This window comes from Eublepharis macularius, chromosome 8 (assembly GCF_028583425.1).
Source record: "Eublepharis macularius isolate TG4126 chromosome 8, MPM_Emac_v1.0, whole genome shotgun sequence".
Classification (NCBI taxonomy): domain Eukaryota; kingdom Metazoa; phylum Chordata; class Lepidosauria; order Squamata; family Eublepharidae; genus Eublepharis; species Eublepharis macularius.
Window position 1 is genome coordinate 104,185,618 of NC_072797.1, and position 15,771 is coordinate 104,201,388.

Here is a 15,771-nt window from a genome sequence, read left to right on the forward strand (position 1 = left end):
CTGTTAGAAACTTCCAACCCTGATTTTTAAAAATATTTTCCATTTTGTTACCATTCTAAAGCAGTTACTATTTATTCTGCATTCAGTTGCTTACTTTTTCACTCTCATGTTACCCTCAGTGCAACACACATTTTACAGTGATACATGAAACCAAATTACACCTACATTTATAGGAATTATGATGAAGATCCTGATGTTTCTCTCTATGTGGCAAGTACTAGGAATGAGTGTGATGTGTCAGAAGCTAGGGTTCATCATTGGTTTTCCTGTGCAGTTCCATGTGGGACTACGCACACGCAGGTCTGCCAAGATCAGAAGTTTTTTAGCTCGATTACCACTAGGGGGTGCCCCTGCCTCCTACTATGCATGTGTGGCCACTTTCCCACCAAAACGGCCCCAGTAGGAAATGGGGCACCCCCTTTTACCCTCAGTTCCTTTTTCACTGTTGTGGAGTGAGGTTCTGCTCAAAGTTAGTGTTGAGTATTTTCGTGATTTATCTAGTATTACTCTCTTGCTATCTTCAGGAGTTTGGGTGGAGGAATGTTGGGAAAGGCGTTATTCAAGTGTTGCGAGAAATGCAGTGCAAAAGTGACCAAAACGGATGGTCACTCGCTCTGCCTATTATGCCTCAGAGAGGGCCACAACGTCCAGGCATGTAAGCACTGCCAGAGCTTCACTGCAAATGCTCGTGCAGAAAGGTTCAGTAGGCTTAAGGTGGCATTATGGTCAAAGGCTATGATGGTGACTGAGCTGGTGGCAAAGGCAAAAAAGTCAGCGTCAGCAAGTGCAACACTGTTGGATCCAAAATTGCCAGTTCCCGAGATCGACTTTGGAACCAAGACCTGGCCCATCAGGGTCGAAAACCCCTCGGAGCCAGCCACCTTCGACCCCACGTGAGACGTCGGGTCTTACGGAACCGTCTCAGAGTAAAAAAAAAAACACCTTCGAACCGAGGATCCCCGACTCAATTGGAACTGGCCACGAAGATCCACAGATTGAAGTCAAAGGAGGTGGGTGAGCCATCAGCATCGACCTCCAAAGTCTAGGCTCCTAGAGATGTGCAGGCATTGGGTGATGAACCACTCAGGAAAAGGTCGAAGAAAACAAAACACTGTTTGACCAGAAATTCCTCAGGCTGATCCTTGATAAAGCATTCCAGAGATGAGGACTTGAGTTTGATCGAACACCCTAGGACCCCTTTGATGAGATCTCGATCTCTCTCACATAGCTCCAAGTCGAGATCAGTGAGATCCTCCACAGAGGAAGGTGAGCTCCCTAAGAGAAGATGCTCCTCTGGTCATTCTCTGAGAAGCGACCGTTACCAACAGAGAGAAGAGTGGTACCTGAGTGACCCACCTGATTATGAGGCTGAGATGGGGAGGGTTTATTATACAGATGTCCTCCCAAGAAGGACATCCCTGGCACCTCTGGAGAGATGCCAATCATTCTCCAGCTCCAGAATGGCATATCAGCTGTCAGATACGGAGGAGAGAAGGGATCTCTACTCACAGAGGTGTAGTCCTACCCCACCGTCGGGCCCATCCCCTGAAGAAACTATTGGGGATACAGGAGAGACATCCCCTACAAATGACTTTCGCTCATACACGGAACAACTGGTCCGGATGGTGAAGGTTTTAGAGATAGATATATCTTTGGCGGAGTCGAAGCTGAAGGATAAAATACTTCAGCGCTTGTATTCCGGCTCCACGTCTAATATAGCCTTCCAAGTCAGAGGGATTTGTGGACATAATGACTATGCTGTTTCAGAAACTGCATCAGCTACAGCGATGACAAAGAGGGCAGAAAGTTTGTATAAAACAAAGAACGACTCTTGCTCTTTACTGTCCACATACCCTCCTCCATCATCCTTAGTGACGGAAGAGCTTCAGTCCAGGCAGCATCAAGGGCCATATTGGACTCTATCAGACATGGAGAGGAAGAAACTGGACACCTTAGGACGGAAAGTGTATTCATCCTCAGCCCCGAATATAAAAATTACTAATTATATGGCAACGATAGGCACATACCTGTTGTGCCTATGGAACAAGATATCTGCCTTTGTGGATAAGTTGCCAGATGACCAGAGGCTGTTAATGAAGGTGCTTCAGGAAGAAGCGATTTGGCTACCCCGGCACCAAATCAGTGTGGAACGTAATGTGGCAGATACTTCGGCCAGAATGATGTCATCAGCTGTAGTCCTGAGATGCTATGCATGGTTGAGAGCGACGGCCTTAACAATGAAACCGCGCGCTAAGGTGGAAGATCTCCCCTTCGAGGGCAAGACACTGTTCTTGGATAAGACTGACGAGTATTTATCACATAAGCGTAAGGACAGGTTGACAGCATAGTCTTATATTGTGCTGCCTGCGGCGCAACAGGGAAGAAGGTCCTAGTATTGACAGCAATTCTCCTACAAGGATCAGTCCTGCCACTACCATCTGCAACAGGGATATGCTTATCTTGCTTATAGACAATATCAGAGTGCACAAGGAAACTTCCACAAAAGAAAGCAAGTACAGAAGCAAAGAAAAGGGCATCAACCCCATCATAGCAAAGAGCAGCCTCAAGCTCAGAAGCAATTTTGACTGGCACAGGGGTCGGAGCCCATCTTTGGGGAACGACTCCATAACTTTGTTTCGGTGTGGCGTAATATTTCGTCAGATAGTTGGGTGTTAAAAGATTGTGTTTAATGATACCTACTTTCTCTGACTCTTTGGTGTGTCAGAAACTGGGGAAAGAGCTCCAAAGCTTGATAAATAAAGGAGCGGTGCAAGAACTGCCAGACGGGGAGTCAACGCTCGGCTTCTACTCTAGATTTTTCTTGATAGATAAAAAAGATGGTGGGCACAGACCCATACTGGATCTTAGAGGATTGAATAAATCAGTAGTTACCTGTAAATTTCGAATGACCACTCTCAGCATGGTCATAACACTTCTACCGCAGATCAGTTCGTTTGCGGTTTTGGATCTAAAGGATGCGCATTTCCATGTATCCATTCACAAGGAACATATGAAGTTCCACAGATTCACTTACAACAGAGAAATATACCAACATAAAGTACTGCCGTTTGGACTGTCTGCTGCTCCAAGGGTATTCACCAAGCGTGTGGCGGTTGTCATTGCCCATCTTATGACACTAGGGTGCTGTATATACCCATACCCGGACGATTGGTTAATCTTAGATCATTCAGAGGATGATGTAAGCAGACAGGTGCAACATACCTTGCGTACCAGCCTAGAACTGGGCTTGTTTGTAAATCAAAAGAAATCAAAACTAAGCCCATCCAGATGGGTACAGTTCATAGGTGGAGTATTGGATTGCAGTGTAAATAAGGCCTTCCTGCCTGAAGACCGAATGGGAAAGATAGTGGGGTTAATTGAGCTGTTTAGACACAATCATTTTCAATCAGCCCAGAGAATCCAGACCTTTTTAGGGTTTATAGCATCGACCACGGCGGTGGTGAGTTTTGCCAGACTTTGAATGAGGGAACTACAAATGTGGTTGTCAGTCTTTCACAATGAAAGGGACTCCCAGGAAAAGAAGCACTCCATACCTAGAAGAGTGTTGAGATCATTAGAATGGTGGTTAGTACATACCCACTTGATGCCAGGAGTTTAGATTTGGCCGCACTCCCACAGAGTTGTCGATCATGACAGATGCTTCAAACGTAGGCTGGGTGGCAGCGTGCGGAGACTTCCAGGTTCCACTATGCCTTCCCACCAATTCCGCTACTGGCCAGGGTCATCAGCAAGATGCAAGCAGAAGGCACAAAGGGAATTGGCCACAACAACCGTGTTTTCACAGCCTCAAGAGGCTGGTGAGACAGACTTGCCATTTCCCCAAAGAACTCGACTTCTTGTTGTGGAAAGAGGTTCTCCACCATGATGTGGAGAGGCTACAGCTGACAGCTTGGCTGTTTCTAGGGTAGGAAAACTATCAGAGAACGCTACACAAGTGTTAATAAATGTCAGAAGACTGTCCACTAGGCAGTCTTATGGGATGAAGTGGGAAAGATTCGGAAAGCAGGGATCTGAAAGCAATGGACTGTTCGCTATCCAGTGTTCTTGAATTTTTGTGGGAACTGAAGCAGAAAGGCTTATCAAAGTTGTTGGTGAAAGTATACCTGGCAGCCATTTCAGCTTTTCATGCACCGGTGGACAATAAATCCCCCCCCCCATTTCACGTCAAAGTTATTTTTGAAGGGACTAAAAAACATGTTACCCCCTGTTACAAGGGTTATACCTCAATGGTCACTACAGCTAGTTTTGGCAAAGCTGATGGCGAAACCAATTGAGCCATTAGCATTCTGTCATCTTCGATTTTTATCCATGAAGGTCGCCCTGTTGTTAGCTATCACCTCAGCCAGAAGAGTGAGTGAGATAGCTGCACTGAGTGTAGAACCCCCATTCCTGAAGATACAGCAGGAAAAGGTGGTTCTGAGGACTAAATTAGACTTTTAATCCAAGATAGTCTCAAAATTCCCAGGAAATGTGTTTTTCTGCAAGCAGTCAAATGAGAGGGAAAGGGTGTTGCATACCCTAGATGTCAGGAGGGCCCTCCTGTTCTTTTTAGATTGTACTAAGGAGTTTAGAGTGGATTCTCAACTTTGTGTGTTTTGCTGGCCACAACAAAGGGAGGAAAGCAAGTGCTCAGACTATAGCATGGTGGGTGGTACAAGCAATTAGACTCTGTTACAAGACTGCTAATGTACCTTGCCCTCTAGACATGCGTGCACATTCCACAAGGTTGCAGGTATCACCAGCAGCTCTTCTTAGAGGTGTCCTGATCCAGGATACTTGTAGAACAGTCATGTGCCCATCTGCAGACACGTTTGTCAAGCATTATGCGCTGGATGTCCTGGATAGGCAGGAAGGTGCAGTGGGCAAGCCAGTACTGCAATCAGTCTTTATGTGATAAGGTAAACAGCCACCTCCCAGGTAAATAGCTTGTTAATCTCCAATGTGGGACTGCACAGGAAGACCAACGATGAAAAACAGTGTTGCGCTTACCTGTAACTGTTGTTCATCGAGGTCTTCCATGCAGGCACACATACCCTCCCTCCTTCCCTGCTAAGGCTCTTATTACTATACAGGGTATGGCGGCGAAAGAGGACTGAGGGTAGAAGGGGGAGCTCCTATAGGGGCTGTTTCGTTGGGAAAGTGACCACGCATGCGCAGTAGGGGGCAGGGACGCTCCCTAGTGGTAGTCAAGCTAAAAAACCTCAGATCTCAGCAGGCCTACGCGTGCGCAGTCCCATGTGTACCTGCACGGAAGACCTCGAACAACAGTTACAGGTAAGTGCAACACTGTTTTTCTAGTGAAATCTTCCCCCTCATCTGCTACTTTTCTGCATGGAGGGAGGAGTATTCAGTCCTATGAGTCCCTATTTACACTCCAAAATGGTATAGTCCAAGCACAGATTTATCACCTCAGTGAAAACTGAAACCTTGAGATCTGACACTGAAATACTGAGGTAGGTTTTGAACAATTGTCTCAGCCTAATCTGAGCATCTACCACCTAAAGCAGATAGTGGGGAGACATTTACAACGCATAAAAAAGCATCAAGCTGTGTGATGAATCAATCTTGTGTGTCTTTTTTCATTTCATGAACCTAACCACAGTTGTGTGTAGGCATAAGCTGTTTTCTACAATCAGAGTAATGTTTACACCCTCTTCTCCAGCTCTGTACCATCAGGAGGAATTTTGAAGCATGCTTCAGGTGAACAATAAAGCAGTAAGCAATGTGTTAAGAGTTATTAAGAGAAATTCAAAAAGAAAATGAATAAACATCCTTAAGAGTGATGGTTGTTGCGGATTTTCTGAGCTGTATAGCCGTGGTCTTGGCATTGTAGTTCCTGACGTTTCGCCAGCAGCTGTGACTGGCATCTTCAGAGGTGTAGCACCAAAACACAGAGATCTCTCAGTGTCACAGTGTGGAAAAGATGTTGGCAGGTCATTTATATCTACTCAGGAAGGTGGGGTTGGGCTGAGTCATCCTGTAAGAGTTTCCCCGGGTGTGGAATGCTAATGGAGGGAGGCTTCACAGTATCCTAAGGAGGTTCTTTTGCATATGGATTGGTGCTTGATATGCTAATCTTCTCTGCAGGGCTATTGTAAGGTATATTTTGTTAGCCTGGTGTTTTTCAGGACTGGAAACTATGCTCTATTCATTCTTAAAGTCTCTTCTTTCCTGTTGAAATTGTGCTTATGCTTATGAATTTCAATGGCTTCCCTGTGCAATCTGACGAAGTAGTTGGAAATGTTGTCCAGTATTTTAGTGTCCTGGAATAGGATACCGTGCCCTGTTTGAATTAGGCTATGTTCAGCCACTGCTGATTTTTCCGGATGGCCAAGTCTGCAGTGTCTTTCATGTTCTTTTATTCTTATCTGGATGCTACACTGTGTGGTCCCGATGTAAACTTGTCCACAGCTGCAGGGTATGCAGTATACTCCTGCAGAGGTGAGGGGGTCTCTATCTTTTGCTGATCGTAGCATCTGTTGTATTTTTCAGGTGGGTCTGAATACTGCTTGAAGGTTGTGCTTTTTCATAAGCTTTCCCATCTGATCAGTGATTCCTTCGATATATGGCAAAAACACTTTTCCTGCGGGAGACTGTTTTTCCTTGTTTTTCCTCGGTTGTTTGATTTATCCTTGCTTTAATTGCTCTTCTTATTTCATTTCTGGAGTAGCCGTTTGCTTGAAGTGCATGGTTTAGATGATTAGTTTCCTCACTGAGAAAGTGCGGTTCACATATCTGTCTTGCACGGTCTACTAATGTTTTTATTATGCCTCTTTTCTGTCGAGGGTGGTGATTGGAGTTTTTGTGTAAGTACCAATCCATGTGAGATGGTTTCCTGTAAACCTTGTGACCTAACTGAAAGTTTGCTTTGTGGATGACTAAGGTATCTAGAAATGGAAGTTTCCGCACGATTTCTTTCTCCATGGTGAATTGTATGTTCAGGTGGACACAGGACACAGTATCCTATTCCAGGACACTAAAATACTGGACAACACTTCCAACTACTTTGTCAGATTGCACAGGGAAGCCATTGAAATTCATAAGCATAAGCACAATTTCAACAGGAAAGAAGAGACTTTAAGAATGAATAGAGCATGGTTTCCAGTCCTGAAACACACCAGGCTAACAAAAGACTCTATACCCTACAATATCCCTGCAGAGAAGATTAGCATATCAAGCACCAATCCATATGCAAAAGAACCTCCTCAGGATACAGTGAAGCCTCCCTCCATTAGCATTCCACACCCTGGGAAACTCTTACAGGATGACTCAGCCCAACCCCACCTTCCTGGGTAGATATAAATGACCTGCCAACATCTTTTCCACACTGTGACACTGAGAGATCTCTGTGTTTTGGTGCTACACCTCTGAAGATGCCTGTCACAGCTGCTGGCAAAAGGTTAGGAACTACAATGCCAAGACCACGGCTATACAGCCCGGAATATCCACAACAACCATCGTTCTCCGGCCGTAAAAGCCTTCGGCAATACATCCTCAAGAGTACCTGAATATCACATTCTCTGCTTTCAACACATGCTCAGCTATTACTGCTGCTGTGAAAAGCTGCCTCTAAAGACATTGGTATCTCTTGGTTGGAGAAATTCTATGAGGACATACTTGATGGCCGTAGAGTCAACTACAAAGGCTAAGCTGTGTTGTCTTGGCATCCTAACCTATCCAGAAATGTAGGCATAGTTCAGTGGCTCAAGGTGGCTTCTGAGATTGTTGTTGGCTTTTTAAAATGGTGGTGGCATTTATATTAGGATTGTAAGTGAAGCGTTTATGTAGTGTCAGCTACCTGGGTTAAGATTAAAAATCTTACTCTGTTCACAGACAACTGACATTTTTTTTTTGTAGTAAAATTTTCTTGCAGATGCTGCAAGAAATGTGCTGCTAATGTGTCTTGGTTTTACTACTTACATTTTTAAAGTGAATGCTTCAGTGTAGAAATTTCTGTCCCAGGGCTACAGTGCTGTATCTGGTTATGTATGCAGCCTTTTGTCCTCTAGCATAGCAGAAGAATAGTTTTTGCAGGAGCAACAGAAAATTGCCATAATGAATTATTACAGAATAACTTGCTGATAAGGAAAATTGCTATTGACCTTTTTGGAACCATTTGATCAGAATGCTGTTTTGGTCAATAACTTGAGTTAAGGGATCAAAAAAGAGCTGTAGAATTGTACATTCCTTCTGCTTCAGCTTTTCCTCACTTATTCACTGATTTTCCATCTCCCCCTTTAGTATCTTAAAACTAACTTTGGAAAACCAACAGGTTTGTGTTAACCATAATTACTGGCAGCCAGGTGTATTTGTGAACCAAGGGCAAATGGAAGACAGAAAATTTGCACACGAGAGGATTCGGTTTCGTTTTCTCAGCCATGCCGGACGCTCCTCTCGGCTGGTCCGGGAGGAAACGACCGGGCACCCTGACCGGGCGGCTGATCTGCAAGGATTAGCCCCCAGGACTCCCAGGGAGGGAGCCAGGGTCCGGGACGCGGCGGGAAGAACTCCCCGAAACCAATGCGGGGGGGGGAATTGCCCGTTTGTCCCTATGGAGGCCGGCAGATGTGCGCGGCGCCTCGAGTGCCGCCGGGCAACGAGAAACGGCAAGTAAAAGAAACAGGCGGAAGCCTGTAAACAAGCGAATCCCTTCTGTTCTACAAGCGTTTGTGAAGGAGAGGTTGATCTGAAGAAGACTCGCTCTTCCCCTTCGTTGAGTTCCAGAATTTTGTCGGCGCCCCCCCCCCCCCAAAATGGCAGCAAAGAAGCAAAGTCCCGCTCTCGGTAAGTCAATCTCGGCTACCTTGAAGGGGGAGTCGCTCGAAGAGTTGGTGCGCAGGGCGGTGGTGGAAGCCATAAAATCCTTTGTTGACAAGCTGAACGAAACTGATCAAAGGGTGGGCTTAATTGAAAGCGAGGTGAAAACCATTAAGGCAGCAGCGGGGGGGGGGCAGAAAAGTCTGCTCTGGAAAGTGCGTCACTTGTGAAGGCTACAAAAAAGGAGTTGAAGTTGGTGGAGAACCAGCTGATCGGGCTACAGGTGGAACGAACGCAGACAATTTTGCGTCTCCAAAACGTGAAAGAGGAGGAAAATGAGGATCTGTGGGATTTGGTCTCGGAACTACTGGCGACACCCGCGAGGACGACTAAAGAAGAGGTTAAAAGCGCCATTTTGGAGGTCCGTCGGGCTTCTTCAAAATATGCAACAAAGCGACAGTTGCCTCGTGAGATCATTATTGACTTTTCATCTAAAAAGATTCGGGACACCATCCTATATAACTCATACAATGCGGATTTGGACTTTATGGGTTTGAAAGTCAAGATTTTGAAGGACGTTCCATTTCTAGTCCGGAAACGGCGTTTTAAATATAAAAAGTTTGCAGCTCTTCTGAGGGACCATGGAATAAAGTACAAATGGTTATTCCCGGAAGGAATATGGTTCAGATATAAAGATCAGGCCTATAAGATATTATCAGAAGATCAACTAAAGGATTTTGAGAATAAAAACCCAGAACTCTGCTGCACCAAGAACGAAGAAAAGGAGGAGCCGGAGGGGGGGGGGGAGGAGGAGAGCATCGCAACAGCAGTTGCACAGAGAGAATTGCGTCCGGGACCGAGAAGGGGGAGGAAAGTTTAATCAGATTTTGAAATGTTTATTCTCTGTATGATTAACCACTCCATCATTATTCTATGGAGCTATTTTTGTATTATGACAGTATGAAGGGAAACATTGAAGTGTAGTGTTTAGTGTTTGTAGTTCATTCCCCCCCCCTTTTTCTTTTTCCACCCCCCTTTGTCCCTTCCCTCTCCCCTTTCCTTGTGATAGTCTGTAGTGTTTTGTAGTTATGAAAAATAAAAAAAAATTATAAAAAATAAAAAATAAAAAAATAGAAAATTTGCACACGAGAGGGAAAGGGGGGTGATCAGTTGATCCTGTGGCCTGCTTCTCATCCGTTAACCCTAGTTAATGGTCAAGTTAGCATATTTTATTGGTTCAACCTATGGCTTTCCCCCTAGCCTCATGTTACTATTATTTCCATCAAGTAAGTTTGTAAAGAATTGTAAAGCCCCTGCAATATATTATGGATTATTTTTATAATTTTTTTATATTTGTTTTGTCGTTTTGAAAGTTGTTGATCTTTGCATGCATTTCATTTTCAGTTTCTCCTTGCATTAAGATTTAAGGAGTTTTTTGTTCCAGTTAAATATAAGCAATTATCCTTGACTAATAGCCAGCCATGTATGTGCTTGGGGAGTTGTTGGAGTGAGAAGAGACAAACAGAGGAACAAAACTGCACCCTTCCCTCAGCAGAGCTGTGTTTAAGGAAGGGGGGAGAGGGAACAATTTTACCCCTTTGACCTTGCTCACTCCAGTCTTTGCCCCCACCCGAGACCCACATGGCTATTCCTCTGCATAAATCTCATGGCTGTGGAAATGATCTTTGTAAGGGCTGGAACAGGCTGCGGGGAAAAAAGAGGAAAACCAGGAGTCTGTATGATCTGTGCACAAATGGTTCGATACAGGTTTTCACGTATTCTGTTCCTCAGTTAACAGCATGATCTTAAGTAGAGTGTCACACTCCTTTAAGTCGATTGAACTCATTGGGCTTAGAAAAGTGTAAGGGCTAGGATTGCACCATCCATCACTCATCTCTAGAGAGCTATTTTTCTTTCATAATATTTTCATTAGGAGGTGGTGAACAGAGCCAAGAGGAATATTTGTGATGTGGATGTAAAATCAGTTCAAAGCACTTAATGCTTTCATAAATTTCTTATAAAGTGTTAGAAATCATTTATGTATGCTTGATAAATCATTAATCAATTTTTAAGTTTGTCATATCGGTCAGTAAGTTGCTATAGCATTCTACTCATTCACTTACTATTATCTAGAAAATATGAAATTGTATTTGTTGACATGCTTTAACGTTTTCAAATAAACCTTTTTATTTATAGCCCCTTTCCAGACTAATATTCTTGATAGCTAAGAAAAATATAAGTAACTCATAGCACTTCCGTTCCTCTTTCTTGATTTATTTTATAAAGAAAATCTGGTCTATGACCTGTTACAAGCAATTTTGTGATTCAAGTTAATGGACTGTGCCGGCAATTCTGTTGCAACAGGCTTGTTTCAGTCCGTTTGTGTTACTAAGTCCTGTTAGTTCCCAGTGCATTTTTTAAAATAGTTGCTACCAAATTCATGAAGCCCAGTTATGGTGTCTCTCATACTTCTGTAAACAGCTGTAATCATATCAGTCATGAACAGAGCAATCTTGTGCAAAGTTACTCCAGTCTAAACCCATTGAAATCAATGGACTTAGATTGGAGTAACTCTGCATAGGGTTGTGATGCTTGTGCATTTACCTTATCTTCTAAATATTTGGAAGTTCTAAGAGACGCTGGTCTGTCTTTGAGAGAGAGATGCTGTGCAGGGGACTTCAAAATATATTTAACTAGCCCAGAGTGTTGACAGATGTTTATTCCATTCTGTTGATACTTGTTGCGGTGAAAAGATGATACAAGGTGTTACAACTAAATGTGATATACTAAAAGAGTTTCTTCAAAGCTGAATCAATCCTTTTAGAATTTCAGTATTCTTTATAAACCATGTACTGTATGTCAGGAAAACAATCCATCCTTCCTAATTCAACCTCCATTATAGATTCCCCCCTTAATTTGCAGCAGACTGGGGCTGAGTAAATTTTTATCATATGCAAATCCATGGCTACATAGACATAGGTAATTGAGTTCTTACATTTTTGAATTTGTTATTTGAAATTTTCATCATAACTTATCTTCTCATAGGACCGAGGTGATGAATTTACTTATACTGGGAGTGGTGGGCGAGATCTTTCTGGCAATAAAAGGATTGGAGAACATTCATTTGATCAAACTTTAACACATATGAACAGGTAAGCTTTTATTTAAAGGATTTATTTTATTTAAAGGAGAAGAAATTCAGTTGAGCTAAGCTTATTTGAAAACATAAGGCATGATCCCTCTTTTTCCTTATAAACCATTTTCAAATTCCCATAGGACATAATACAGCCCTTTCCTTTCTGTTCCAGCTGGTTCTCAGCCAGGCACAATGTACTATTCCTGTCTTGCGGCTTATCTTAGGCTAGAATTTTAAGTTAATAATGTTTATATTGACATTTGAACAATTAGAGTGAAAACATTTTTCACTTCACTCAGAGTGGCAGAATCCTTGAAATCATTTGAAAATTAACTGTAGTTTAGATTTTGTTTTTTACTCACTTCCACCACACATTAGTGAAGTGAGGGGAATTTTTGCCCCTTGCCCATTTTTGGACCAGGCCCCTATTTTGCACTAATGCAAACACTCTATTCTGAGGATTCATCAACCTCCAAGGGCAGGATTTCTTGGGCATGAAAGGCTGAAGAAGAAAGGGGGAGATTGGACAGTTCCTGTCCACGATCACTTCTGTGTTTGCATAGTATAGGATCTAAGCCAGCATTTTAAATAGTGATTGGTGATTTTGGAATTGACCATAAAAAATCAAGTTGAAACAGCTGAATGGAGATTATTAACATCATTTGTAGTTAAGAATTATTAGGAAAGATACTAATAATAAAAGAGCCAATATAATAGCGCCAATGTACTGATCTTTGATGCAGGTTTATCTGGAGTACTGTCAACAATTCTGGTTACTCCATCCCAAAAAAGGAAATTGTTGACCTGGAAAAGGTGCAGAAATGGGCAACCAAAATGATCAAGCTGTTGGGTTATCTTCTTTATAAGGGAAGGCGAAGGAAAAGTTTAGAAAATGCAAAACTAAGAAAAAATAAGGTGTTGGGGGGGGGTGACAGTATGGAAACTTATAAAAATTATACATGATTTGGAAAAATCGGAGCGAGAACTTTCTATTTCACCCAGTGAAGTTGATCGGCTGTAGATTTAGACCAGAGAAAACAAAAAGGCTTTATCATACAATACTTATTTAACTTGTGAGACCCACTGCCATAAAATAAAGTGAGAGCCTCCACCTTAAAATGGCTTTAAAGTGTGATTAGACAATAACATGGAGGATCAGTCCATCAGTCTCTACAAGCCATGATGGCTACACAGAACCTCATATTCATTGTCCCTCTTTCTGTGCAGTCCCAGATGGGACTGTGCATGTGCAGGCCGGCCGAATGGTTTGGTTTTTACAGCTTTAAAATCACTAGGGAGCACTCGTCTCTCCAGAGTGCATGCACAGGTATTTTCCCACCGAAACCGACTCTGGGAGATAGCGCCCCTTCATCCTCAGTTCCTCTTTCACTGCCAGTTGAAGAGGTTGACTACAGCGATCAGCAGATAGAGTAGGCCTACATGCTTTGGAATTTGTGTGTGAATAGATCAGTCTAGATGGCTGACAAAGCTCTCTATAAATGTTGTACCTTGTGCTCTATGAAGATGACCCAAACGGAAGGGCACACTTGGTGAGGGACACAGTGTGGCAGAATTTCACACCAAAGTCACAGGCAGAAAGAGCCACACAGCTCAAAGCCTTGTTATGGGAATGGACGCTGTTGGCAACTGCCAGTCCTGGCATTAAAGCAGCAAAATCTTCTGCTATTGCTGAGTTATTGGACTGCCTGATGCCAACGCTGACTCCAGCTATGGATCCAGTCAATCAAGGACTATAGGAATCTGATTCGATGGATCCTTCAATGTCGAAGGCATTGAGCTCCTTGGATCCGACAGCTCCAACTCGGATCTGACCATGACACCCTGATAAAGGTATCCCAACCCTAGACCCACCTACCTTCGACTTTTCCCAGTTTCTTGCAACCAACTCAATATTCGGACTTGTCACGGAAACATAAGCGCTCAACTTCGATTGGATCTGGACACCTGGATCTTACCTTCTACTGAGCCCTCGGGACTGCCATGAAAAGTGGCCAGGGCTAAAACAGGACACCTGCAGGGAGAAAAATACAAATCCTGCCCTAAAAAACTCCAGTTGATACCAGAGGTCCATGGACTAGAGTGACCACACACGCGTTCTATCTATGTATTATCACTCACCCTCGCCATCATCAGATGAAGAAGGGGAGGTAATCAAACCACAATCTCATTTGCGCCCCTGGCCAGGAACTCAAGAAACTCAACAGCCTTGCTGCTCACACTCGTGCTGGAGCTGGTTTTGCTCTGGACCATCCCAATATGGCCTGAACCTTGGAGAATCATATAGAACTGTCTGTGGCTTCCACCTTCGAAGGTTTCTCCCACCCAAGAGCACAAAGGCATACTTACCAGATACCCAAATCATCTTTGGCCTATCAGCCATCAGAACCAGAGCAGGACTGCTACTCTCCCAATATGAGCCCCAGTGGCCCTCCCCTGCCATTGCTGACAAAAGAACAGTCTCCCCCACAGAAGACTACAGGTTATATACAGAGCAAATACTCCGCATGGCAAAATCTCTTGACATTGAGATTGCCTCTACTGAGCCAAAACCAAAAGATGAAATTCTACAGCATCAATACTTGGGTAACCCCGCCAATGTTGCCTTCCCTATCATCGAAGGTTCTGTTGAAATGATATCTCTGTGCGAGAAGACTGCCTCTGTTGCTTCAACATCAAAGAAGGCAGAGAATCTATACAAGACTAGAGAAAAAATGTCCTTTTTTTTATTTGCACACCTGCATCCGTCATCCCTTGTAACTGAGAAGATGTAGGCTAAACCAAGACAGGGTACTCATTCAGCTCCCTCTGACAAGGAGGGTAAGAAATTGGACATTCTAGGGAGAAAAATCTGCACCTCCTTGGCCCTGAATATTCAAATCACCAACTATGTAGCGATTGTGGGGGCCTATCAAATTTTCTTATGGAACTGGATGACTGCCTGTATAGACCACCTACCTGAGGACCATAAAGTCCTGGCGAAAGTCATCCAGGAGGTGTTGAAGTTGTCGAAACAGCAAATAAATATGAGCCGTAACTTGGTGGATTCTTCATCCAGATCATTGGCATCCGCAATAGTTCTGTGCAGGCATGCATGATTATGTTTCACTGCCCTACCTGTTGAGACATGGAATAGGATTGAGGACCTCCCATTTGAAGAACAGACCCCATTTTCCACCAAAACAGATGAATACCTGTCTCAGAAGAGCAAAGACAGACAAATAGCGCGCTTGTACGGAGTCCTCCCTCTATAACAACCATCCAACCGGAGGCCCCCATATCGTCAACAACTATCTTACAGGTACTGGTCATACCATTACCAGCCCTACCAGTATCCTTAACCCTGTCAGAGCTCCTCCTAGCAGGATCAATACCAAAGAAGGAGACCAAACCACAAATTGTGTTGGGCATAACAACACTCCTGGGAAGGATACTGCCCAGCAGTCAAAGCAATTCTAACTACTGGCAGACCAGGCAGTAGTATTTGGTGACAGACTCTCCTCTTACCTATCTGCCTGGCGACTTATTACTTCTAATACATGGATCCTGGAAATCATTCAATGTGATTATAAAATTGAGTTCAAATGTTTCTCGTCTCTGAGTCTTCCTAATCACAATACTTGGGACCACTCTGACAGCTTGCAAACCAAACTGTCAGTTCTGTTAGAGAAAGGGGCCATACAACAAGTGAATCCCTCTGAGTCCCAGTGGAATTTTTACTCTAGGATGTTCCTGGCACAGAAGAGGGATGGAGATGTTAGGCTTATACTTGATTTAAGAAAATTGAATAAGTCTATTTCGGTCAGAATATTTAGAATGGTTACTCTGAACATGGTATT

The 15,771-nt window shown here is 43.5% G+C and overlaps 1 protein-coding gene across 2 annotated transcripts in view; it reads left to right on the forward strand.

Moving 5' to 3' along the window:
• Positions 1–15,771, forward strand: part of UHRF2 (ubiquitin like with PHD and ring finger domains 2) — a 122,498-nt gene that overhangs the window by 92,216 nt on the left and 14,511 nt on the right. For both annotated transcript variants that reach the window (XM_054986518.1, XM_054986517.1), the window contains exon 10: positions 11,824–11,930. In XM_054986518.1, coding sequence (XP_054842493.1) covers positions 11,824–11,930 — 107 coding nt within the window. The remainder of the gene's footprint in view (positions 1–11,823; positions 11,931–15,771) is intronic.